This window comes from Agelaius tricolor, unplaced genomic scaffold (genome assembly GCF_023055355.1).
Source record: "Agelaius tricolor isolate 1412-34295 unplaced genomic scaffold, bAgeTri1.0.p SCAF_104, whole genome shotgun sequence".
Classification (NCBI taxonomy): Eukaryota; Metazoa; Chordata; class Aves; order Passeriformes; family Icteridae; genus Agelaius; species Agelaius tricolor.
This window is the reverse complement of record NW_027269364.1, coordinates 127,597-151,760: the sequence shown is the minus strand read 5'-3', so window position 1 is coordinate 151,760 and position 24,164 is coordinate 127,597. Positions and strand designations below refer to the sequence as shown.

The following is a 24,164-nucleotide window of genomic DNA, read 5'->3' as shown; positions in this document are numbered from 1 at the left end:
AGCTGGGGAGGGGGTCTTGAAGAATTTGGGGGGTCCCGAGTGTCCTGGAAGCAGCTGGGGAGGGGGTCTTGAAAAATTGGGGGGTTCTGAGTGTCCTGGAAGCAGCTGGGGAAGGGGTCTTGAAGAACTTGTGGGGTTCTGAGTGTCCTGGGAGCAGCTGGGGGGGGTCCTGATCCCCTAGGATGAAGTGGGGGGTGGTCCTAAGGCCCCTTGGAAGCACTTGGGGGGATCCCGAGGGTCCTGGGAGCAGCTGGGGGGGTCCTGAGCCTCCTGGAGGTGGCCAGTGTGGCTGGTGCTCCTGTCCCTCCTGTCCCCTCAGGTGTGGGGGGATGACACAGCCATTCTCAAGTCACTATCGGGGGGGGGGTCCCAGTCCCTTTGCGCTCACTGTGGGGGAGATGCTGTCCCCTATGGTGTCCTCCTCCCCTCAGGGTGTGTCCCAGCCCCTCTGGACTCATTGTGCCGCTGTCCTGTCATGTCCGGATGTTCTGCTCCTCCCTGCAGTCCCTCAGTCCTTTGGGTGACATCGTGTGGGGGTCCCAGCCCCTCAGTGGGGGGACCCCCGCCAGCACCCACAGGCCCTCAGCCCCTCAGGTAATGGCGGACGGAGGGGGGCAGCCCCTCTGAAGTGACCATAGGAGGGTCTCAGTCCCTCAGGTGACACTGGGAGGTTCCCAGCCCCTCTATATTCACTGAGGAGAAATCCTGTCCCCTCCGGAGGGGTCCTGGCTGCCCTCACGCTCCCTCAGCCCCTGAGGGAAGGTCCCAGTCCCTCAGGTGACATTGAGTGACCCCAGCACCTCTATACTCACTGAGGAGAAATGGAAATCCCGTCCCCTCTGGAGGGGTCCCACTGCCCTCATGCTCCCTCAGCCCCTGAGGGAAGGTCCCCAGTCCCTCAGGTGACAGCGTGGAAGGGAACCCATCCCCTCCAGGAGGGTCCCATCACCCTCATGCTCCCTCAGCCCCTGAGGGAAGGTCCCCAATCCCTCAGGTGACAGCGTGGAAGGGAACCCGTCCCCTCTGGGAGGGTCCTGCTGCCCTCACGCTCCCTCAGCCCCTAAGGGAGGGTCCCAGTTCCTCAGGTGACATTGGGGGGTCCCAACCCCTCTATACGCACTGAGGAGAAATGGAAATAAATCCTGTCCCTTCCGAGGGGGTCTTGCTGCCCTCACGCTCCCTCAGCCCATGAGGGAGGGTCCCAGTCCCTCAGGTGACAGTGTGGGGGGAACCTGTCCCCTCCGGGGAGGGTCCTGCCCGCCCCCGCGGTCCCTCAGGCCCTGAGGGAAGGTCCCAGTCCCTAAGGTGACATTGCGGGGTCCCAACCCCTCTATACGCACTGAGGAGAAATGGAAATAAATCCTGTCCCGTCCAGAGGGGTCTTGCTGCCCTCACGCTCCCTCAGCCCGTGAGGAAGTGTCCCCGATCCCTCAGCCCCTGAGGGAGGGTCTCAGTCCCTCAGGTGACATTGGGGGGGTCCCAGCCCCTCTATACTCACTGAGGAAAAAGAGAAATCCTGTCCCCTCCGGAGGGGTCCCACCGCCCTCACGCTCCCTCAGCCCCTGAGGGAGGGTCCCAGTCCCTCAGGTGACAGCGTGGAAGGGAACCCGTCCCCTCTGGGAGGGTCTTGCCCGCCCTCACGCTCCCTCAGCCCTTCAGGGAGTGTCTCAGTCCCTCAGGTGACAGCGTGGAAGGGAACCCGTCCCCTCCGGGAGGGTCTCGCCGCCCTCACGCTCCCTCAGCCCCTCATGGCGGGAGGGGGGCGGAGCCTCTCCCCTCACAGCCGCGGCTCTCGCGCCGCCCGCACGTGCGCTCCTCGCGCTGCGCATGAGCGCGCGGCTCCCCCCGGCCCCGCCCACCGCGCTCCCCGGAGCCCGCCAAAGCGACGCGTTCCCATTGGCCGCCCTTTTCCCGCCCGCCCCACGTGACGGGCGTCGCCATGGCAACCGGCCAATGGGGCAGCGCGCGAGTGACGAGCGGGGTGGGCGGGGCCTCGGCGGCGGCGGCGGCGGCGGCGCGCGCGCTTTTTCGGCCGCTGGCGGGCGCCGGAGCCGCCGCCATGAGCGGGGCCGGGGCCGGGGCCGGGACAGAACGACCGTCCCCGGCCAAGCTCCGCCGTCTGGACGAGCCCAGCGGGACGGGCTCCGCCGCCGCCGTTAACCGCGGGGAGGAGACGGCGCGTTCCCCCACCCCCGCCGGAGGTCGTGGTGAGGGCCGCAACGCGCGCGCGCGGGGCGACGGGTCCGGGCATGCGCGGGGCGGCGGCGGCGGGGACGAGCGAGCGCCCCCTGGCGGCTGCTCGGAGATGGCGGCTTTGACCGGGGAGGGGCTGGAGACCCCCGAGGAGGGGCTGGAGACCCCCAAGGAGGGGATGGAGACCCCCAAGGAGGGGCTGGAGACCCCCAAGAAGGGGCTTGAGATCCCCGGGAAAGTCACCGGGGAGGTCACAGCCAGCTCAGAGACCACCGAAGAGGCCAAGGGGGAGCTGGAGACCATCAACGGATGCGAAGGGAGCCTGGAGAACACAAGGAGTGAGTGCTCAGAGGAGGAAAAAGGGGGTTTGGAGACCACCAGAGAGGTCAAAGAGGGGATGGAGACCACCAGAGATGTCAAAGAGGGGATGGAGACCACCAGAGAGGACATGGGAGATCTGGAAATTGCTGCCACACACTCCTTGGAGAAGAACAAGAGTGTCCTGGAGACTCCCACGGAATCCAAAGGAAGCCTGGAGACCACCAGAGAGGCCCAGGGTGGTCTGGAGAGCAGCAGGGAGGTCACAGGGAGCCTTGGGAGCACCAATGGGCGCAAAGGGAGCCTGGAGACGGCTGTCACTCGCTGCTTGGAGCAGGGCAGAAGGAGCAAAGGGGGCTTGGAGACCACCCCCAAGGTCCTGGGGAGCGTGGAGAGTGATGCTTGTCCTGGTGGCGAGCAGAAAAGCACCAACAGGCGCAAAGCAAAGCCCCCTACGAGACCCAGGGCCGGCGCAGAGAGGGAGAGAAACCTGGACACCAGCTTGGAGGGCTTGGAAGCCAGCAGAGAAGACACAGAAAGCCTGGAGAGCACCATCACCGGCCACGTGAGGTGGGACAGAGAGCAGAAAGGAGGCGTGGAGTTCACCACAGAGCCCGAGGAGGGCCTGGAACCCACGGGACCCTGCGTGGGGCAGAGCCCCGGGGTCCTGGAGCCCACGGGGGTCCCGGCGGCCGAGGAGAGCGCGGTGATCTCGCTGGATGAGGACGAGGAGGAGGAGGAGGAGGAGGAGGAGGAGGAGGAGCGGGATGAAGGCCCTGCGAGGTACCTGGCGGCTCTGGAGGCCGTTCAGCTGGAGCTGGAGGCCGTGGAGGAGGAGGCAGCCCGAGCTTTCCGCCGCCTCCGCGCCCGCTTCTGCCTCCGCCGCCGGCCGCACCTGCAGCGCCGCAACCGCCTCATCCAGCACATCCCCGGCTTCTGGGTCACTGCTGTATCCCTGGGGAGGGGAGAAATTTTGGAATTTTGGGGTCTGGGGGAGGGGGGGGTACAGAGGAACTTGCAGATCTTTCCTTGACCCTCTCCTCGTGCCCAGTTCTTGAACCACCCGCAGCTCTCGGCCATGATCAGCGACCGCGACGAGGACGCGCTGAGCTACATGACGAGCCTGCAGGTGCCTGGAGGGGTTTGGGGGGGACATTTGGGGTGCTGTGAGCCCCCCCCCCCCACCTCCCTGAGGTGACACAGGTGGGTTTGCAGGTGGAGGAGTTCGGGCAGAGCCGCCCTGGCTGTCGGATCCGGTTCTTCTTCAGCGTCAACCCCTATTTCCAGAACGACGTCGTGGCCAAGGAGTTCGTGCGCGGCCCCTCCGGTGGGTGTTGGGGCAAGGATGGGGGGAACCAGCTCAAAGAGGGGGTTTGGGGGCTCCAGAGCGACCTCACGGTGTGTTGTCCCTCCTCTCAGGTCACCTGGTGTCCCACTCGACCCCCATCCGGTGGTGGCAGGGCCAGGACCCCCGGTCCCGCCGCCACAAGGGACCCCCGGCCCCTCGGAGCTTCTTTGCTTGGTTTGGGGATCACAGCTTCCCTGCAGGGGATCGTGTGGCTGAGGTGAGCCCGGTGCTCCCAGTGCTCCCAGTGCTCCCAGTGCTCCCAGTTCCACCTCCCAGTACCCCCCTGAACTCCCCCATGTCCCTCTCCAGATCATCAAGGAGGAGCTTTGGCCCAACCCTCTCCAGTTCTACCTGCTGGGGGAGGGCGCTGAGGGACCCCCTGACAGGTGAGCTGCACCCCAGGTGGGGTTTGGGGAGGTTTGGGGAGGGAGGGAACCCCAAATTTTCAATTTTCAACCTCCCCCCCATGAACGAAAATTTTCAATTTTCCCCAGTGAGAGCGGCGAGGACTGCGTGGTGATCCTGGATGATGATGAGGATGTGCAGGAGATCCCAGATGATGGGGATGGTAAGAGACCCCCCCCTCCCTCTCCACCCTGGGGACACCCCAAAGCTCAGGGGGGGGACCCCAAAACCTGAGGAAATGGGGGGTGAGACCCCTCTCCCCATAATTCTCTTGGAAGGGGAGTAGGAGCTGATTTTGTGCCCCCCAATTTTCCCCCTTTCAGGCAGTGGTGTGGAAGAAATCCCAACAGAGGAGCCCCCCAACCCCCCCGTGGGGCAGAAAGACCCCAACAGGGGCAGAATTTAATGTGGGGGGGGGGATTTGGGGGTGCTGCACATCTCCACCCCCCCTGGAATTGCGGGTAATGAGGGGCTGGGGGTCCCCAACACAGCTCAGGGTGTTCGAAGGCCTTTCACCCCCCCCCCTTTCCCCCCTTTTTTTTTGGGGACCCCCAAATCTCCCCCAGCTGGGGGGCATCTCCCTAAATCCCTCCCCCACACCCACCCATCACACACAAAGGGGAGAAACTCAACAATTTCCTGACCATTTTTTTGTACATTTTGGGTTAAAAACTTGTAAAATTTGCTTTTTATATCTAAAGTTATATTATAATAAAGAGAAAGTTTTAACAGATTTACAGAGACCTCCCCTCGAACCCCAAGGGAGCTGGGGGGGCGATTTCAGGGTGGTTTTACTCCCCTGTTCCTGGGATCTCCCAGAATTTGTGCTGGAATTCTCCTCCTCATCCTCGCCGGTTCTGGCACTCCCCTGCCCCGTTTCCATCCTGGTCCCGGTGCCTCCATCTCACGGTCCTGGTTCCCCTCTCCCAATTTCCATCCCTTTTGGGCTGCCCCAGCCTTGCTCTGGTCCCGGTCCCGGTCCTGTTCCCAGTCCCAATCCCGTTCCTGGCCCCATTCCCAGCCCTGTTCCCACTGTCCCACCCTCACTCCAATCCCGGTCCAGGTCCTGTTCCCAGTCCCTGTTCCCGCTGCCCCAGTCTTGCTCTGGTCCCGTTCCTGTTCCCGGTGTCTCAGCCTGGCTCCGGTCCCGATCCCAGTCCCGTTCCCAGTCCCATTCCTGGCCCCATTCCCAGCCCCGTTCCTGCTGTCCCACCCTCACTCCAGTCCCAATCCCGGTCCCATTCCTGGTCCCTGTTCCCGCTGCCCCAGCTTCTCTCCAGTCCCAATCCCGTTCCTGGCCCCGTTCCCACTGCCCCAGCCTCGCTCCAGTCCCGGTCCCATTCCCAGTGTCTCAGCCTGGCTCCGGTCCCAATCCCAGTCCCGTTCCCAGTCCCAGTCCCGTTCCTGGCCCCGTTCCCACTGCCCCAGCCTCACTCCAATCCCAGTCCAGGTCCCATTCCCAGTCCCTATTCCCGCTGCCCCAGCCTTGCTCCTGTCCCGATCCCAGTCCCGTTCCCAGTCCCAGTCCCGTTCCTGGCCCCATTCCCGCTGTCCCACCCTCACTCCAGTCCCAATCCTGTTCCCGGTCCCATTCCCGCTGCCCCAGCCTTGCTCCAATCCCAGTCCCGCTGCCCTGGCTTCTCTCCGGTCCCTGTCCTGTTCCCGTTCCCGATCCCAGTCCCGCTGCCCTGGCTTCTCTCCAGTCCCAATCCCGGTCCCAGTCCCATTCCCGGTATCCCAGCCTTGCTCCGATCCCTGTCCTGTTCCCGATCCCAGTCCCACTGCCCTGGCTTCTCTCCGGTCCCAATCCCAGTCCCAGTCCCATTCCCGGTGTCCCAGCCTCGCTCTGGTCCCAGTCCCGGTCCTGGTCCCAATCCAGTTCCCGCTGCCCCAGCCTGGCTCTGGTCCCAGTCCCGGTCCCGTTCCTGGTTCTGGTCCCGCTGCCCCAGCCTGGCTCTGGTCCCGGTCTCAATCCCGGTCCCGATCCCGTTCCTGCTTCCCCAGCCTCGCTTTGGTCCTGGTTCCAGTTCCAGTCCTGCTGCCCCAGCCTTTCTCTGATCCCGATCCTGATCCCGCTGTCCCAACCTCGCTCCGGTCCCAATCCCAGTCCTGGTCCCAGTCCAGTTCCCGGTGCCCCAGCCTCTCTCTGGTCCCGATCCCATTCCCGGTGTCCGAGCCTTGCTCCAGTCCTGGTCCAGTTCCCGATCCCAATCCTGGTCCCGGTCCTGATCCCGTTCCTGGCCTTGTTTCCGCTGCCCCAGCCTCCCTCCGGTTCTGGTTCTGTTCCCATTCCAGTTCCCGTTCCTGGTCTCGTTCCCAATCCCGTTCCCATTCCTGCTGCCCCAGCCTCGCTCTGATCCCGTTCCCGTCCCGTCCTGGTGCTGGTCCCAATCTCGTTCCCGGTTCTGTTCCTGTTCTCAGTGTTCCAGCCTGGCTCCGGTCCCGTTCCCAATCCCGATCCCGTTCCTGGCCCTGTTCCCGCTGCCCCAGCCTGGCTCCGGTCCCGTTCCCGGTCCCGATCCCGTTCCTGCCCTGTTCCCGCTGCCCCAGCCTCGCTCCGGTCCCAATCCCGTTCCTGGCCCTGTTCCCGCTGCCCCAGCCTGGCTCCGGTCCCGTTCCCAATCCCGATCCCGTTCCTGCCCTGTTCCCGCTGCCCCAGCCTCGCTCCGGTCCCAATCCCGTTCCTGGCCCTGTTCCCGCTGTCCCAGCCTGGCTCCGGTCCTGTTCCTGGTCCCGTTCCCGGTCCCGATCCCGTTCCCGCTGCCCCAGCCTGGCTCCGGTCCCGTTCCCGTTCCCGTTCCCGTTCCCGCCCCATCAGCGCCGCCTGCCCTTCCCCGTCCTTCCGCCAGAGGGCGCCACAACCGCGCGTCTCCGCCAATCAGCGAGAGTCAAATCTGCATAGACCACGCCCCCAGTGGCACCACCCATTTCCATCGAGGGCGTGGTCAACCCAAGCCCCGCCCACAAAGCTTTAACCCTTTAGGGAGGGGTCGAGACCCCCACAAAGAAAGAGCCGAGCCTGGAGACAGAGGGGCTTTAATGCCCCCCGCCAGCACCGAGGGGTCCTGGGGGGCTCCCGGGGGTCCCTGAGATTTTGGGGGGGCTCCCGGGGGTCCCAGGAGTTCTGGGGGGGCTCCCGGGGGTCCCAGAGATTTTTTGGGGGGCTCCGAGGGATTTTTTGGGGGGACTCCTGGAAGTCCCAGGGATTTTTGGGGGGGTCCCAAGGGTCCCAGGGGTTTTTTTGGGGGGGCTTCTGGGGATTTTTTGTGGGGGCTCCCTGGGGTCCCAGAGATTTTTTTGTGGAGCCTCCCAGGGCTTTTTGGGGGCAGCTCCTGGGGGTCCCAGAAATTTTGGGGGAGTTCCCAGGGGTCCCAATGATTTTTTTGGGGGGCTCCCGGGGGTCCCAGAGATTTTTTGGGGGGCTCCGAGGGATTTTTTGGGGGAGGTTCCTGGAGATTTTGGGGGGGCTCCTGCAGTTTTTTTGGGGAAAGTCCCAGAGATTTTTTGGGGGGGATCCCAGGCATTTTTTGGGGGGCTCTCGGGTGTCCCACAGATTTTTTGGGGGAGCTCCCGGGGATTTTTAGGGAGGGGTCCCAGGGATTTTTGTGGGAGGTCCGGGAGATTTTTTGCGGTGCCTCCTGGGGATTTTTGGGGGGACTCCCGGGAGTCCCAGGGATTTTTGGGGGGGCTCCTGGGGATTTTTTGGGGAAAATCCCAGAGATTTTTTGGGGAGGATCCCAAGGATTTTTGGGGTGGGCCCTGGGGGTCCCAGAAATTTTTTGGGAGAGCTCCTGGAGATTTTTAGGGGGGCTCCTGGGGATCCCAGAGATTTTTGGGGGGGGGATCCCAGGGATTTTTGGGGTGGGCCCTGGGGGTCCCAGAGATTTTTTTGGGGAGATTCCTGGAGATTTTTAGGGGGGGGGGGGCTCCTGGGGATCCCAGAGATTTTTTGGGAGAGCCCCCAGGAATTTTTGGGGGGGCTCCTGGGTATCCCAGAGATTTTTGGGGGGACTCCTGCAGATTTTTTGGGGGGATCCCAGGGATTTTTGGGGGGGCTCCTGGGGGTCCCAGAGATTTTTTGGGGAGGCTCACAGAGATTTTTTTGGGGAGATTCCTGGAGATTTTTAGGGGGGGCTCCTGGGGATCCCAGAGATTTTTTGGGGGACCTCCCAGGGATTTTTGGGAAGGGGTCCCAGGGATTTTTTGGGGAAAATCCCAGATATTTTTTGGGGGGGATCCCAGGGATTTTTGGGGGGGTCTCTATGAGGCGGAATCCGAGGCCTCCGAGCTGTCCTTCACGTCCGTGCTCTCCGTGGTCTCGCTGACCTCGCTCAGGTCTTTGCTGTCCCCCCCCCCGTCCTCCTGCTGCTGTTGGGGGGCTCCCCCCGGGGTCGGGGGGTTCGTGGGGGTCCCCCCAGAGCCGCAGACCCCGTCCCCACCTCGGGGGGGCTCGCTGGGGGCTGGGGGCCGACCCCGCTCCTTCTGCTCCAGCTGCTTCCTCAGCTGGGGGGACACAAGGGGTTAAAATTGGGGGGGGGGGGTGTGGAAGACCCTCAGGAAGGATTTTGGGGGGGCCCAGGGGGGGTGGAGAGTGTTTTGGGGGGGCCCGGGGGGGGTGGGTTTCCCCCAGGAGGGATTTTTGGGGGTCCCAGGGTGGGGGGGATCCCCCCCAGGAGGGATTTTGGGTCCCTTGAAGCCCCTCCAGGAGGGATTTTGGGGGTCCCTTGAAGCCCCTCCAGGAGGTTTTTTGGGGTCCCAGGGGATATGGGGAGAGTTTTTGGGGGTCCCAGGGATGATGGAATCCCCCCCCAGGAGGATTTTTGGGGGGTCTCAGGGTTGGGGAGGATTTTTGGGGTCCCTGGAAGCTCCTCCAGGAGGGATTTTGGGGTTCCATGGGGGTACAGGGAGGGTTTTTTGGGGGTCCCAAGGGGGTGGAATCCCCCCAGGAGGGATTTGGGGGGTCCCAGGGGGGGTGGGTTTCCCCCAGGAGGGATTTTGGGTCCCTTGAAGCCCCTCCAGGAGGGATTTTGGGGGTCCTGGAAGCCCCTCCAGGAGGGATTTTGGGGGTCCCAGGGGATATGGGGAAGTTTTTTGGGGGGTCCCAGGGATGATGGAATCCCCCCAGGAGGGTTTTTGGGGTCCCTTGAAGCCCCCCAGGAGGGTTTTGGGGGGTCCCAGGGTGGGATGGGGAGGTTTTTATGGGGTCCTGGAAGCTCCTCCAGGAGGTTTTTTGGGGTCCCAGGTGGGGTTGGGGAAGCTTTTGGGGGTCCCAGCCCGTTTTGGGGTCTCCTGGGGGTTTTTTGGTTTCCCTGGGAGTTTTTGTGGGGGTCCCATGGGCGTTTTTGGGGTCTCCCAGCCCGTTTTGGGGTCCTGCAGGTTTTTTTGGTGTCCCGTGGGGCTTTTTGGGGATCCCAGCCAGTTTTGGGGTCCCCTGGGGAGTTTTTGGGGTCTCCTGGGGGTTTTTTGGTTTCTCTGGGGGTTTTTGTGAGGGTCTCATGGGCGTTTTTGGGGTCTCCCAGCCCATTTTGGGTTCCCCTGGGGGTTTTTGTGGGGGTCCCATAGGGGTTTTGGGTTTTTTGGGTTCCCCTTGGGGGTCCCATGGGCGTTTTTGTGGGGGTCTCCCATCCCGTTTTGGGGTCCCCTGGATGTTTTTATGGTTCCTAAAGTTGGAGAGGATTTTGGGGGGGTCCCGAGGTGGGGCTGGGGGTTCATGAGGAGTTTTTGGGGTGTCCCAGGGGGTCCTGAGGGTTCATGAGGAGTTTTTGGGGGGTCCCAGGGGGGCAGGGGCTGGGGGTTCATGAGGAGTTTTTGGGGTGTCCCAGGGGGTCCTGAGGGTTCATGAGGAGTTTTTGGGGGGTCCCAGGGGGGCAGGGGCTGGGGGTTCATGAGGAGTTTTTGGGGGATCCCAGGCGTTCATGAGGAGCTTTTGGGGGGTCCCAGGGGTTCATGAGGGTTCATGAGGAGTTTTGGGGGGTCCCAGGGGTTCATGAGGAGTTTTTGGGGGATCCCAGGCGTTCATGAGGAGTTTTTGGGGGGTCCCAGGGGTTCATGAGGAGTTTTTGGGGGTCCCAGGGGTTCATGAGGAGTTTTTGGGGGGTCCCAGGGGTTCATGAGGGTTCATGAGGATTTTTGGGGGGTCCCAGGGGCTGCACCTCCTCTGCCATCTGGCTCAGGTCCCGTTTCATGGCGTAGGCGTCCTCCCCGTCCGCGTAGTACTTGGGCTCCACCTCGCTGATCCTGGGGGAATTTGGGGGGTCACAAACGGGGGGCACCCCAAAAAACACCCAGGAGAACCCAAAAACGGCACAGGACACCCCAAAAATGGCACAGAACACCCCAAAAATGGCACAGGACACCCCAAAAACCACCAGGGGAACCCAAAAACCCCCACAGGACCCTCCCAAAACCCCTCCAGGAGCCCCCCAAACCCATCCCAAAATCCCTTCAAAACCCCCCAAAACCCCCCCAAAATTTCTCCAGACCCCCCAAAATTTCTCCAGACCCCCCAAAATTTCTCCTGGCCCCCCCCAAATCGCCCCAGAGCCCCCAGACTCACTGGAAGTTGAGGGTGTTGGAGTAGAGGTGCAGCGCTGCCCGGTTACTGCCAAGGACAAATGGGGTGGGGTCATTTTGGGGGGGCCCTAAAGGGTTTTGGGGTCACCTCAGGGTTCCTTGAGGGATTTTGGGGTCATCTGAGGGCTTGGGAGGGTTCCTTGAGGGTTTTGGTGACACCTGAGGGTTCCTTGAAGGTTCCTTGAGGGATTTTGGGGTCACCTGAGGGTCCCTGGAGGGTTTTGGGGTCACCTGAGGGTCCCTTGAGGGATTTTGGGGTCACCTGAGGATTTCTTGAGGGGTTTTGGGGGCATCTGAGGGTTCCTTGGGGGTTTGGGGGACACCTGAGGGTTTGGGAAAGTTCCTTGAGGAATTTTGGGGTCACCTGAGGGTTCCTTGAGGGGTTTTGGGGACATCTGAGGGTCCCTTGAGAGTTTTTGGGGTCATCTGAGGGTTTGGGAGGGTTCCTTGAAGGTTTTGGCATCACCTGAGGGTTCCTTGAGGGCTCTGGTGTCACCTGAAGGTTCCTTGAGGGTTTTGGGGTCACCTGAGGGTTCCTTGAGGGGTTTTGGGGTCATCTGAGGGTTTGGGAGGGTTCCTTGAGGGGTTTTGGGGTCCCTCAGGGAGTTCTTGAGGGTTTTGGGGACACCTGAGGGTCCCTTGATGGTTTTGGGGTCACCTGAGGGTTTCTTGAAGGTTCCTTGAAGGTTTTGGGGTCACCTGAGGGTTTCTTGAAGGTTCTTTGAGGGGTTTGGGGCGACCTGAGGGTTCGGGAGGGTCCCTCAGGGAGTTTTTGGGGTTCCTCAGGGAGATTTGGGGTCCCTCAGGACGTTTTGGGGTCCCTAAGGGGGTTTTTGGGGTCCCTCAGGGAGATTTGGGATCTCTCAGGGAGTTTTTAGGGTCCCTCAGGGGGTTTTTGGGTCCCTCAGGGTATTTTGGGGTCCCTCAGGGGGTTTTTGGGGTCCCTCAGGGAGATTTGGGGTCCCTCAGGGGGTTTTTGGGGTCCCTCAGGGAGATTTGGGATCCCTCAGGATGTTTTGGGGTCCCTCAGGGTATTTTGAGGTCCCTGAGGGGGTTTTTGGGGTCCCTGAGGGGGTTTTTGGGGTCCCTGAGGGGGTTTTTGGGGTCCCCAGGGGGTTTTTGGGGTGGCACCTCTTGCGCACGTGCAGGCTCACGTATTTGGCGTTGAAGTTCTCGATCATGGCCCGGCTGGCCTGGTCCATCAGCTTCTGCGCCAGCCCCAGGCGCCGGTGGGAGCGCTTCACCGCCTGGGGACCCCAAAAACGGGGGGGACACCCCGAAAACGGGGTGGGACACCACAGAAACGGGGTGAGACACCACAAAAATGGGATGGGAAACCCCAAAAACGGGGGGGACACCCCAGAAACGGGGTGGGAAACCCCAAAAACGGGGTGAGACACCACAGAAACGGGGTGGGAAACCCCAAAAATGGGGTGAGACACCACAAAAATGGGATGGGACACCCCGAAAATGGAGTGAGACACCCCGAAAATGGGGTGAGACACCACAGAAACGGGGTGGGACACCACAGAAACGGGATGGGACACCACAAAAATGGGATGGGAAACCCCGAAAATGGGGTGGGACACCACAGAAACACCCAGGGGACCCCAAAACGGGGTGAGACACCACAGAAACGGGATGGGAAACCCCAAAAACGGGATGGGACACACCAAAAATGGGGTGGGAAACCCCGAAAACGGGGTGAGACGCCACAGAAACGGGGTGAGACACCCCAAAAATGGGATGGGACACCACAGAAATGGGATGGGACACCCCAAAAATGGGGTGAGACACCACAGAAACAGGGTGGGACACCCCGAAAATGGGATGGGAAACCCCGAAAATGGGGTGAGACACCACAAAAACGGGGTGGGACACACCAAAAACACCCAGGGGAACCCAAACACGGGGTGAGACACCCCAAAAATGAGATGGGACACCCCAAAAATGGAGTGAGACACCCCAAAAACGGGGTGAGACACCACAGAAACGGGGTGGGACACCCCGAAAATGGGATGGGACACCACAGAAACGGGGTGAGACACCACAGAAACGGGATGGGAAACCCCAAAATGGGATGGGAAACCCCAAAATGGGATGGGACACCCCAAAAATGGGATGGGACACCCCAAAAACACCCAGGGGACCCCAAAACCCCCATAGGACCACTCAATGAACCCCCCCCAACCCATCCCAAGAGCCCCCCCGAACCCTCAGGTGACCCCAAAGACCCCTCAGGACCCTCCCAAATCCCCCCCAGGACCCCCCCAAACCCCTCCAGGACTCCCCCAAAATCCCTCCAGGACCTGCCTAAGCCCTCCAGAACCCCTCCAAAGCCCTCCCAGAGCTCCCCAAACCCCTCCAGGACCCCCCAAACTCCTCCAGAACCCCCTCAGGACCCCACAAGGTGACCCCCAAACCCCTCTGATCTATTCCAGGACCCCCCCAAACCCCTCCCAGGACCCCCCCCAAATCCCTCCAGGACCTCCCCAGGACCCCCCAAATCCCTCCAGGACCCCCCCAAACCCCCCAGGACCCCCCAAACCCCATCTCACCAGAGAGGTGATGTGCCCATGGGGGACATCATCGGGGTCTTCCTCCCTACAGGAGCACAGGGAGGAGGGGGGGGGGTTAGAGGGGTGAGACCCCCCCCCAAATCCCCCCGGGGATCCCCCAAAAGGGCAGAAAATGGGGTGGGGGTCCCACACTCGCGGGGGTCCCACACTCACATCTTGGCCAGGACGTAACCGACGATCTTCCCGTTCTCATCCTCGGCGATGTACGAGAGCTGGGGGGACAAAGGGGACAGTGAGGGGACAGGGGACAATGGGGACAATGGGACAGGGGACAGTGGGACAGGGGATAATGGGGACAATGGGACAGGGGACAATGGGGACAATGGGGAACAATGGGGAACAATGGGGACAGGGGACAAAGGGGACAATGGGGACAGGGGACAGTGGGGGACAGGGGACAGGGGATAATGGGACAGGTGACAATGGGGGACAGGGGACAAAGGGGGACAGGGGGCAATGGGGACAATGGGACAGGGGACAATGGGAACAGGGGACAATGGGGACAATGGGACAGGGGACAATGGGAACAGGGGACAATGGGACGGGGACAAAGGTGACAATGGGACAGGGGACAGTGGGACAGTGGACAATGGGGACAGGGGACAAAGGTGACAATGGGACAGGGGGCAATGGGACAGGGGACAATGGGGGGACAGGGGACAATGGGACAGGGGACAATGGGGAACAGGGGACAATGGGACGGGGACAATGGGACGGGGACAAAGGGGACAATGGGACAGGGGACAGTGGGACAGTGGACAATGGGACAGGGGACAAAGGTGACAATGGGACAGGGGGCAATGGGGACAGGGGACAATGGGCAACAGGGACAATGGGACAGGGAACAGTGGGACAGGGGACAAAGGGGACAATGGGGACAGGGGGCAAACGGACAGGGGACAATGGGGGACAGGGGACAGTGGGGGACAGGGGACAGGGGACAATGGGGACAGGGGCAATGGGGAAAATGGGACAGGGGACAGTGAGGGGACAGGGGACAATGGGGACAATGGGACGGGGACAATGGGACGGGGACAAAGGTGACAATGGGACAGGGGACAATGGGGGACAGGGGATAATGGGGGACAGGGGACAGTGGGGACAGGGGACAATGGGGACAATGGGACAGGGGACAATGGGGACAATGGGGAACAATGGGGAACAATGGGGACAGGGGACAATGGGGACAGGGGACAGTGGGGAACAATGGGACAGGGGGCAATGGGACAGGGGACAATGGGGGACAGGGGACAAAGGTGACAATGGGACAGGGGGCAATGGGATAGTGGACAATGGGGACAGGAGACAAAGGTGACAATGGGACAGGGGACAATGGGGAACAGGGGACAATGGGGAACAGGGGACAATGGGACGGGGACAATGGGACGGGGACAAAGGTGACAATGGGACAGGGGACAATGGGGGGACAGGGGGCAATGGGACAGGGGACAATGGGGACAATGGGGACAGGGGACAATGGGAACAGGGGACAATGGGGACAAGGCACAATAGGGGACAGGGCACAATGGGGACAAGTGACAATAGGGACAGATGACAATCGGACAAAACAGGTGACAATGGGACAGGGGGACAATGGGAAGGGACAATGGGGACAGGGGACAATGGGAACAGGGGACAATGGGGACAGGGGACAATGGGGACAAGGCACAATAGGGGACGGCACAATGGGGACAGGTGAGGGTGGGACAGGTGACAATGGGGAGGAACAGGTGACAATGGGGGAGGAACAGGTGACAATGGGGGGTGTGAAAGGGGTGAAGGGGGGTCAGGTGTGCATGGGGGGGATTCCAGGGGGTCCTGGGGGGATTCCAGGTGTGCAAGGAGAGGGGGGTGGGGGGGTCAGGTGGGCCTGGGGGGGGAATTTCAAGGGGTGCTGGGGGGTCCAGGTGACTCTGGAGGGATTCCAGGTGACTCTGGAGGGATTCCAGGTGTCCCTGGGAAGGGGATCCAGGGGGTCCTGGTGTGAAATTCAGTACCCCAGGTGTGCCAAGGAGGGATCCAGGTGTTCTGGAGGAGACCGAGGGGCACCGGGGTGGGGTTAAATCCGGGGAAGGGGGGGTTAAATCCCGGTAATCCCGGGGCGGATCCAGAGCCACACCTGAGGCCAGGAGAGGCCGTGGTAGAAATAATATTTCATCTGGTAGTTCTCGGGCAGGCAGAGCAGGTTGCAGTGCTGCATGTTCATCAGGTCCTCGGGCTACCGGGAGCAACCGGAACCGGAGGAGAACCGGGGGAGTCACCCCAGAACCGGCCGCGGTGCTCCCCAACACCGGGAGAGGCCTCAGAGCCTCCTCCAAGCACGGATCCACCTCAGAGCGCCCAAACGGTACCGGGATCCCCTCAGAGCCCCCCTCAGGACCCGGTACCGCTCCCCAATCCCGGTGTCCCCCTCAGATCCCGGTTCTCCCGGTTCGAGGCCCGGTAAGCACCCGTCGGAGCATGGTCCCCACCTCAGACACCTCATAAATCCCCAGTTCCGCCTCGCATGTCCCGGTGCTCCCCTCAGATCCCGGTGTTCCCCTCACAGCTCCCGCCATGGCCCGGTATCACCGGCAGATCCCTCCCCGGTGCCCAATTCTCCCTGGCCGAGCCCCCCTGTCCCTCGCGGGCCGCCCACCCGCGCGTTCCGGATGTTCATGGCTGCGGTTCCCGCTCCCGGTCACGTTCCCTGTTCCCGGTGCCGCTCCCGGTGCCGCCGCCGGTCCCGGTCCCCTCACGAGCCGCTTCCGCCGGAAGTTCCTCTCTGACCAATCAGCGCTGAACCCGCCCACTCGTCATCCCGCCATATTGACAGGACTTTCATCCAATCAGCGAGCAGAGACGCGATAAGCCCTGCCCTCAGCCAATCAGAGGCGAGTTTCGCGCGTGGGAGGTTTTACCACTCCCACCCCCCCTCACCGATCAATCATATCTGGTTGTGATATGATTGACAGCAGAACCAGCCAATAAGAAGAGACGGGAGGCGGGGCATCGCAAGGCTCGGAGGCCGCGTGGGCGAACACGCTTTATTGATGTGGGGGAGGGGCTGGGGGGGGTCCCCAAATTGAGGGGGCGGGCTCAGGATGGAGCCCCCCAAACCTGAGCAGGGATTTGAGCGTCCTCATAGTCACAATCCTGGCGTTTGTCCCCAAATCCTCCTTGGGTGTCCCCAAATCCTTGGGAGTTCCCATTTACTGGGGGTTGTGTCCACTCAGGGGGGACTCAAGGGGGTCCCCAAATTGAGGGGGTGTCTCAGGATGGACCCCCCCAAACCTGAGCAGGGCTTTGAGTGTCCTCATGACAATCCTGGGGTTTGTCCCCAAATCCTTGGGTGTCCCCACTTTTGCGGGGGGGTCATGTCCACTCAGAGGGGGTTCAGAGGGTCCCCAAACCCGGGGGGGACTCAGGATGGTCCCCCCCAAACTTGAGCAGGGATTCGAGTGTCCTCATGGCCACAATCCTGGGGTTTGTCCCCAAATCCTCCTTGGGTGTCCCCAAATCCTTGGGTGCCCCAAATCCTTGGTGTCCCCAGATCCTTGGGTGTCCCCAAATCCTTGGGTGCCCGAAATCCTTGGTGTCCCCAAATCCTTGAGTGTCCCCAGATCCTTGGGAGTTCCCACTTTTGGGACGGGTTGTGTCCACTCAGTGTCCACTCAGGGGGGTTGTGTCCCCTCAGGACCCTCAGGACAAAGTGTCCCCACTGTGTCCCCAATCCTTGTCCCCACAGCGTTGGAGTGTCCCCGTTGATCCTCGCAGCGTCCTCTCCGTCACCTCTCCCACCCCAAATTTTTGGGGTTCCCCCACATTTTGGGGTTCCCCCGGATTTTGGGGCTCACGGCTGCATCCTCAGGGCCCCGTCCAGCCTCACCACCTCGCCGTTGATCATGGGGTTCTCGGCCAGGGCCTGCACCAGGTGAGCGAATTCCGAGGGGTCCCCGAGGCGGGACGGGAACGGCACCTGCTGGCCCAGGAACTTCCGAACCTTCTCGGGCAGCCCGGCCAGGAGAGGGGTGGAGAACAGCCCTGAAAAAGTGGAGAAAAAAATGTCTATTTTATTTGATTTTTTAATTATTTAATTTACTTTTTATTTTTATTTTATTGTGTTTGTAAAATTTTATTTATTTCTATTTTATTGTACTTTTTAAAATTTATTTTATTTTATTTATTTTAGTTTTATCTCTTACTTTTTATTTTATGTTTTTTATTTTATTTTTTTAATATTATTTAATTTTTATGTTATTTATTCATTTTTTATTTAATTTATTTTTTATTTCATTTTTAAAATTTATTTTTATTTTATTTTATTTATTTATTGTATTTTTTAAATTTATTTTATGTATTTTATTTATTTTATTTCTTAATTTTTACTTTATGTTTTTTATGTTATTTATATTTTTATTTTATTTCTTTTTTATGTTATTTATCTTATTCATTTTTTATTTAATTTATTTTTATTTTATTTTATTTTATTTATTTATTGTATTTTTAAAATTTATTTTATTTATTTAATTTATTTTAATTTTATTTATTAATTTTTATTATGTTTTTTATTTTATTTCTTTTTTATTTTATTTCTTTTTTATGTTATTTATCTTACTCATTTTTTATTTACTTTATTTTTTATTTCTTTTTTTATATTTATTTTATTTCTTTTTAAAATTTATTTGTTTTTTTTTTAATTTTAAAATTTTATGGTTTTCTATTTCATTTTATTTATTTATTTAATTTATTTTTTATTTCATTTTATTTATTTTATTCTTTTTTTATTTAATTTATTTTTTATTTCATTTAGTAAAAGTGCATTTATTTTGATTATCAATGGACTGGACCAAGGATTTCATCTCTACATTTGGTAGCTGTATCCCCCTCTCTCTCTCTCTCTTTCTTTTCTCTCTCTTTCTTATCTTTTTTGCTCTCTTTCTTATCTTTTTCTCTCCCTCAATCCCTCTACCACATTTCACTGTACCCATCCAATTAAATTACATTTAATTTGATTATCACTGTAAACCCCTTGTTTTTCTCTCTTTCATATCTTTTTCTCTCTCTTTCTTATCTTTTTCTCTCTCTTTCTTATCTTTTCCTCTCCCTCAATCCCTCTATCACATTTCATACATCCATTCAATAAAAATCCATTTATTTTGATTATCACTGCAAACCCCTTGGTTTTTTCTCTCTTTTTCTTATCTTTTTTTCTCTCTTTCTCTCTCTTTTCTCTCTCTTTTTTCTCTCTCTTTCTTATCTTTTTCTCTCTCTTTCTTATCTTTTCCTGTCCCTCAATCCCTCTATCACATCTCATTCAATAAAATTACATTTATTTTGATTATCACTGCAAACCCCTTGTTTTTCTCTCTTTCTCTTTTTCTCTCTCTTTCTTATCTTTTTCTCTCTCTTTCTTATCTTTTCCTCTCCCTCAATCCCTCTATCACATCTCATTCAATAAAATTACATTTATTTTGATTATCACTGCAAACCTCCTGCACCATCTCAGGTTGTTTTTTCACCCCCTGAGATCAAACCCACAAACCACCAGCAAGGACAGCTCAGAACCGAGCTCCCCTTGCCCTCGCCTCCCTCAGGTGTCCCCAGGTGTCCCCAGGTGTCCCCAGGTGTCCCCACCTGGCGCGATGGTGACCACGCGGATGCCCAGCGGTGCCAGGTCGCGGGCGATGGGCAGGGTCATGCCCACGATGCCGCCCTTGGAGGCCGAGTAGGCGGCTTGGCCAACCTGTGGGGAGGTGAAACTGTGATTTTAGGGTTGATTTTTGGATCCTTCCCTCTGATAATTCTCTGCCCAGGTGTGTCAGTTTATATTAAAAAAAAAAAAAAAAAAAAATTATATTATATTATATTATATTATATTATATTATATTATATTATATTATAGTATAGTATAGTATAGTATATTATAGTATATTATATTATAGTATAGTATATTATAGTATAGTATGTTATAGTACATTATAGTATATTATAGTATATTATAGTATATTCATTATATACAATTATATTATATTATATACAATTAATATATCATATCATAATCATAAATATAATCTATATTATTATAATATATCATATTATATATTATATCATATCATATATTATAATAATATATATTATATAGGATACATTATATCATATAATATCTATTATTATATATGATATATAATACTATAGTATATTATTATATATTCTTTATAATATATAGTACATATTATGACAATATTCCAAGTATAATACATCATATAAAATACTAAAAATAATATAATATAATATAATATAATATAATATAATATAATATAATATAATATAATAATATATTGTATTATTATATATTTTAATATGTTATAATATGTTATAATATATTATAATATTTTATAATATACTATAATATATAACTACTGTAACATATATAATTTACTATGAATATTACCATATTCATGTTACTATTCTCCAATCACTAAAAGTTAATATATTACAGTTCAACACCACAAATCCAACTGGCCAAAAGCATTTTTGGGGTGAAACACCACAAATCCAGCTGGCCAAAAGTGTTTTTTGGGGTGAAATCACCACAGTTGCCACTTTTTGGTCAAGCACCAAGGGCCCTACAAGCTCAGGCACGTCCCGTCTGCAATATTGGAATTATTCCTGCAATATTGGAATTATTCCTGCAATATTGGAATTATTCCAATAGTGGGGGGGTGGTGGGGTTTCCGGAAGGTTCTCTGACCCCCTGGTGGCCCCCGGGGTCACTCACCTGTCCCTCGAAGGCGGCCACGCTGGCGGTGTTGACCACGAGGCCGCGGTGGCCGTCGGCGTCCGGCTTGTTGTGGCTCATGAGCTGCACGCTCAGGCGGATCACGTTGAAGGTGCCCACCAGGTTCACCTGGATTTGGGGAGGGGGATTTGGGGAGGGGGGGATTGTGGGGGGCCACCAAACCCTGATGGTGCCCTCACAGCACCGGGTGTTGTGGTGGGAACGCCCCGAGGTCCCACATCTACAGGTACGGCATTGATCAGGGCCAAGCCATTGATCATCACCCATTGAAGAGGGCATCCACCTATTGATGAGGGCATCCCCTCATTGACCAGGTCATCCACCCATTGAGCATCCACCCACTGACCAGGCCATCCACACCACTGACCAGGCCATCCACACCATTGATGAGGTCATCCCCTCATTGACCAGGTCACCCATCCATTGACCAGGTCATCCACCCATTGATGAGGGCATCCCCTCATTGACCAGGTCATCCCCTCATTGACCAGGTCACCCATCCATTGACCAGGTCATCCACCCATTGATCAGGTCATCCCCTCACTGACCAGGTCATCCCCTCATTGACCATTGACCAAGTCATCCACCCATTGGTCATCCACCCATTGACCAGGTCATCCACGCCATTTATGAGGTCATTCGCCCATTGACCATCCACACCATTGACCAGGTCACCCATCCATTGACCAGGTCACCCATCCATTGACCAGGTCATTTACCCACTGCCCAGGTCATCCACACCATTGACCAGGTCATCCATCCATTGACCAGGTCATCCACACCATTGACGAGGTCATCCACCCATTGATCATCCACACCATTGACCAGGTCATCCATGCCATTGACCAGATCATCCACCCCATTGACCAGAGACCCCCTTCATTGACCAGGTCATCCATCCATTGACCAGGTCATCTACACCATTGACCAGGTCATCCACACCATTGACCAGAGACCCCCTTCATTGACCAGATCACTCACCCACTGCCCAGGTCATCCACACCATTGACCAGAGACCCCCCCTCACTGACCAGGTCACCACCCACTGACCAGATCCTCCACACCATTGACCACAGACCTCCCTTACCCACCCCACTGACCCCAGACCCCCCCACCCCACCACCCCGAGCCCCCCATCCCACCCAGACCCCCCCACCCCACGACCCCGAGCCCCCACTGACGTTGATGACCCTCTGGAAGTCCTCCAGGTCGTGCACTTTGTCCTTCTTGCTGTTGTAGGTCTTGACGGCGATGCCGATGCCGGCGCAGTTCACGGCCAGGTCCAGGCGGCCAAACTTCTTCTGGGCCACGCCCAGCGCCGCGCTCACCTCCTCAGGAGAGGTCACCTGGGGGTGTCACCAAGGGGGGGGGTCACTGCTGGGGTCACCCTGGGATGTGTCACCACTGGGGTCACCACTGGGGTCACCACTGGGGTCACCACTGGGGTCACCCTGGGGCATGGCTGGAGGGGTCAAGGTGGTCCCAAATCAAGGGGTGGCCAAGGTGCCCCCACCTCCTCAGGTGAGGTCACCTGGGGCCAATGGGGCTGTGTTGGGCAGGGGATGTCACCAGAGGGGACAAGGACAAGGTGGGATGTCACCAGCAAGGTCAAGGTGACCTTGGCTCCTCGGTCAAGGTCACGCTGGGCCCAGGTTGAGGAGGGCGGGGGATGTCACCTGTGGGGTCAAGGTGGTCCCAAATTGAGGGGATGGCCAAGGTAGCCCCCACCTCCTCGGGAGAGGTCACCTGGGGGTGTCACCATTGGGGTCACCAGGGGGGTGTCACCACTGGGGTCACCCTGGCATGTGTCATCACTGGAGTCACCACCTGGGTCACCTTGGGACGTGGCTGAAGGGGTCAAGGTGGTCCCAAATTGAGGGGGTGGCCAAGGTGGCTCCCACCTCCTCAGGTGAGGTCACCTGGGGACACGGGGGCTGTCACCAGAGGGGACAAGGACAAGGTGGGATGTCACCAGCAAGGTCAAGGTGACCTTGGCTCCTCGGTCAAGGTCACGCTGGGCCCAGTTTGAGCAGGGGGAGGGGCGAGGTTGTCCCCACCTCCTTGGCCAAGGTCACCTGTGGGGTCATCCCCCATCAAGGTGGGATGTCACCTGAGAGGTCAAAGGTCACCGGGGGGGTGGTGCCACACTCAGGGCTAATGTCACCAATGAGGGGGGGGGTCAGGTGACCACGTGTGGATGTCACCAAGGGGGGCGGGGTCACAGTGGCCACGTGTGGATGTCCCCAAGAGGGGCGGGGTCACAGTGGCCACGTGTGGATGCCACCAACGGAAGGGTCAAGGTGGCCACGTGTCGGGGGGGATGTCACTGGTGGGGGTGTCCCCATGTCGGGGGGGGGTGTCCCCGTGTTGGGGGGGTGTCCCCATGTCTGTGGTGTGTCCCCATGTCCGGGGTATGTCCCCATGTCTGGGGTGTGTCCCCATGTCCAGTGGGTGTCCCCATGTCCGGGCGGTGTACCCATGTCCGGGGGGGTGTCCCCGTGTCAGGAGTGGTGTCACTGATGTCCCCATGTCCGGGGGGGGAGGTGTCCCCATGTCCGGGGGGTGTCCCCATGTCCGGGGGTGTCCCCATGTCCGGGGGGTGTCCCCGTGTCAGGAGTGGTGTCACTGATGTCCCCATGTCCGGGGGGGGGGGGGTGTCCCCATGCCAGGGTGTGTCCCCATGTCCAGTGGGTGTCCCCATGTCCAGTGGGTGTCCCCATGTCCGGGCGGTGTCCCCATGTCCGGGGGGTGTCCCCGCCGTCCCCGCTGTCCCGCAGCGCCCCCAGCCTGGTGCCCCCGGTGCTCACGTCGGCGGGGGTGTCCCCATGTCCGGGGGCTGTCCCCATGTCTAGTGGGTGTCCCCATGTCCGGGGGTGTCCCCATGTCCGGGGGCTGTCCCCATGTCCGGGGGGTGTCCCCATGTCCGGGGGGTGTCCCCATGTCCAGTGGGTGTCCCCATGTCCGGGGGCTGTCCCCATGTCCGGTGTGTGTCCCCATGTCCGGGGGGTTTCCCCATGTCGGGGTGTGTCCCCATGTCCAGTGGGTGTCCCCATGTCGGGGGGTGTCCCCATGTCCGGGGGTGTCCCCATGTCCAGGCGGTGTCCCCATGTCCGGGGGTGTCCCCGCCGTCCCCGCTGTCCCGCAGCGCCCCCAGCCCGGTGCCCCCGGTGCTCACGTCGGCGGGGGTGAAGGCGCAGCTCTCCCCGAGCTCCCGGGCCAGCTCGGCGCCCCCGGACGAGGGCAGGTCCAGCAGCAGCACCCGCGCCCCCCGCTCCAGCAGCCGCTCCACCGTGGCCCGACCCAGCCCGGAGCCGCCGCCGGTCACCAGCGCCACCGAGCCCTGCGGGAGGACGGGGAGAGGGGGACACGGAGGGGTCGGTGAGGATGGGGGGGAGACCCCTCCTCAAACAGCCCCGGGGGGAGTGCGGGGGGGTCCCGGTACCTGCACGGTGCGGATCGCCGCCATCGCCGCCAATGGGAGCGGGGGGAGGAACCGGGGGAGGAACCGGGGGGAGGAACCGGGGGAGGGAGAGGAGGAGGGAGAGGGGCGGGGAGAAAGAGGAAGAGGGGGGGACAAGGGAGGAAGAGGGAGGGAGAGGGAGGGACAGGGGGAGGGATGAAGGAGGGAGAGGGAGGGACAGGGGAAGGATAAAGGAGGGAGAGGGAGTGACAGGGGGAGGGATGAAGGAGGGACAGGGGAGGGAGAGGAGGGGAGAGGGGAGGAAGAGGGAGAGGGAAAGGAGGAAGAAGAGGGAGGGACGGGGAGGAAGAGGAGGGGAGAGGGGAGGGACAAAGGAGGGACGGGGGTGGAGAGGGAGGGACCGGGGAGGGAGAGGAAAGGGCGGGGAGGGAGAGGGAGGGACCGGGGAGGGAGAGGGAGGGACCGGAGAAAGCCCCGGGAGGGACCGGGGAAGGACCCGGGGGACACCGAGGGGAGGGACCGGGGGTTGGGCCAAAGGAGGGACCG

General features: G+C 58.4%; 4 protein-coding genes and 1 long non-coding RNA gene across 12 annotated transcripts; 3 read left to right on the top strand and 2 right to left on the bottom strand.

The window, feature by feature from the left end:
- Positions 1-60: 60 nt before the first annotated feature.
- LOC139586134 (testis-specific Y-encoded-like protein 4) lies at positions 61-4,997 on the top strand. 4 transcript variants are annotated; one of them, XM_071419320.1, is made up of 8 exons: positions 61-978; positions 1,291-3,460; positions 3,563-3,640; positions 3,727-3,838; positions 3,931-4,076; positions 4,169-4,245; positions 4,354-4,427; positions 4,588-4,997. In XM_071419320.1, the coding sequence occupies exons 2-8, from the start codon at positions 1,940-1,942 to the stop codon at positions 4,668-4,670; spliced, it is 2,091 nt and encodes a 696-aa protein (XP_071275421.1). In that variant the 5' UTR covers positions 61-978; positions 1,291-1,939; the 3' UTR covers positions 4,671-4,997. The 4 variants fall into 4 exon arrangements, with proteins under 4 accessions (XP_071275421.1, XP_071275420.1, XP_071275422.1 ...); XM_071419319.1 differs by having other exon boundaries at positions 61-1,587; positions 1,680-3,460; XM_071419321.1 differs by having other exon boundaries at positions 61-2,608; positions 2,639-3,460.
- LOC139586123 (tetra-peptide repeat homeobox protein 1-like) lies at positions 4,729-7,166 on the top strand. Its single transcript, XM_071419302.1, has 3 exons — positions 4,729-4,761; positions 5,489-5,770; positions 6,144-7,166. Exons 1-3 carry the CDS (start codon positions 4,729-4,731, stop codon positions 7,164-7,166), a joined length of 1,338 nt encoding a protein of 445 aa, XP_071275403.1.
- Positions 7,167-7,283: 117 nt separating this feature from the next.
- Positions 7,284-16,213, bottom strand: NAA10 (N-alpha-acetyltransferase 10, NatA catalytic subunit). 4 transcript variants are annotated; one of them, XM_071419338.1, is made up of 9 exons: positions 16,055-16,213; positions 15,536-15,634; positions 13,570-13,628; positions 13,396-13,441; positions 11,969-12,084; positions 10,821-10,865; positions 10,417-10,501; positions 8,484-8,767; positions 7,284-7,385 (listed from the first exon to the last, which is right to left on the bottom strand). In XM_071419338.1, the coding sequence occupies exons 1-8, from the start codon at positions 16,073-16,075 to the stop codon at positions 8,525-8,527; spliced, it is 714 nt and encodes a 237-aa protein (XP_071275439.1). In that variant the 5' UTR covers positions 16,076-16,213; the 3' UTR covers positions 7,284-7,385; positions 8,484-8,524. The 4 variants fall into 4 exon arrangements, with proteins under 4 accessions (XP_071275439.1, XP_071275438.1, XP_071275440.1 ...); XM_071419337.1 differs by having other exon boundaries at positions 7,284-8,767; XM_071419339.1 differs by lacking the exon at positions 10,821-10,865 and having other exon boundaries at positions 7,284-8,767.
- Positions 16,214-16,398: 185 nt separating this feature from the next.
- Positions 16,399-23,769, bottom strand: HSD17B10 (hydroxysteroid 17-beta dehydrogenase 10). 2 transcript variants are annotated; one of them, XM_071419333.1, is made up of 7 exons: positions 23,640-23,769; positions 23,373-23,537; positions 21,926-21,943; positions 21,379-21,525; positions 20,177-20,305; positions 19,033-19,141; positions 16,399-17,439 (listed from the first exon to the last, which is right to left on the bottom strand). In XM_071419333.1, exons 1-7 carry the CDS (start codon positions 23,661-23,663, stop codon positions 17,249-17,251), a joined length of 783 nt encoding a protein of 260 aa, XP_071275434.1. In that variant the 5' UTR covers positions 23,664-23,769; the 3' UTR covers positions 16,399-17,248. The 2 variants fall into 2 exon arrangements, with proteins under 2 accessions (XP_071275434.1, XP_071275435.1); XM_071419334.1 differs by lacking the exon at positions 21,926-21,943 and having other exon boundaries at positions 21,379-21,543.
- On the top strand, positions 20,760-21,278 carry LOC139586145 (uncharacterized). The gene is made up of 3 exons (XR_011677473.1): positions 20,760-20,867; positions 20,928-21,025; positions 21,170-21,278. It is a non-coding gene; the product is annotated as an uncharacterized lncRNA (long non-coding RNA).
- Positions 23,770-24,164: the final 395 nt, after the last annotated feature.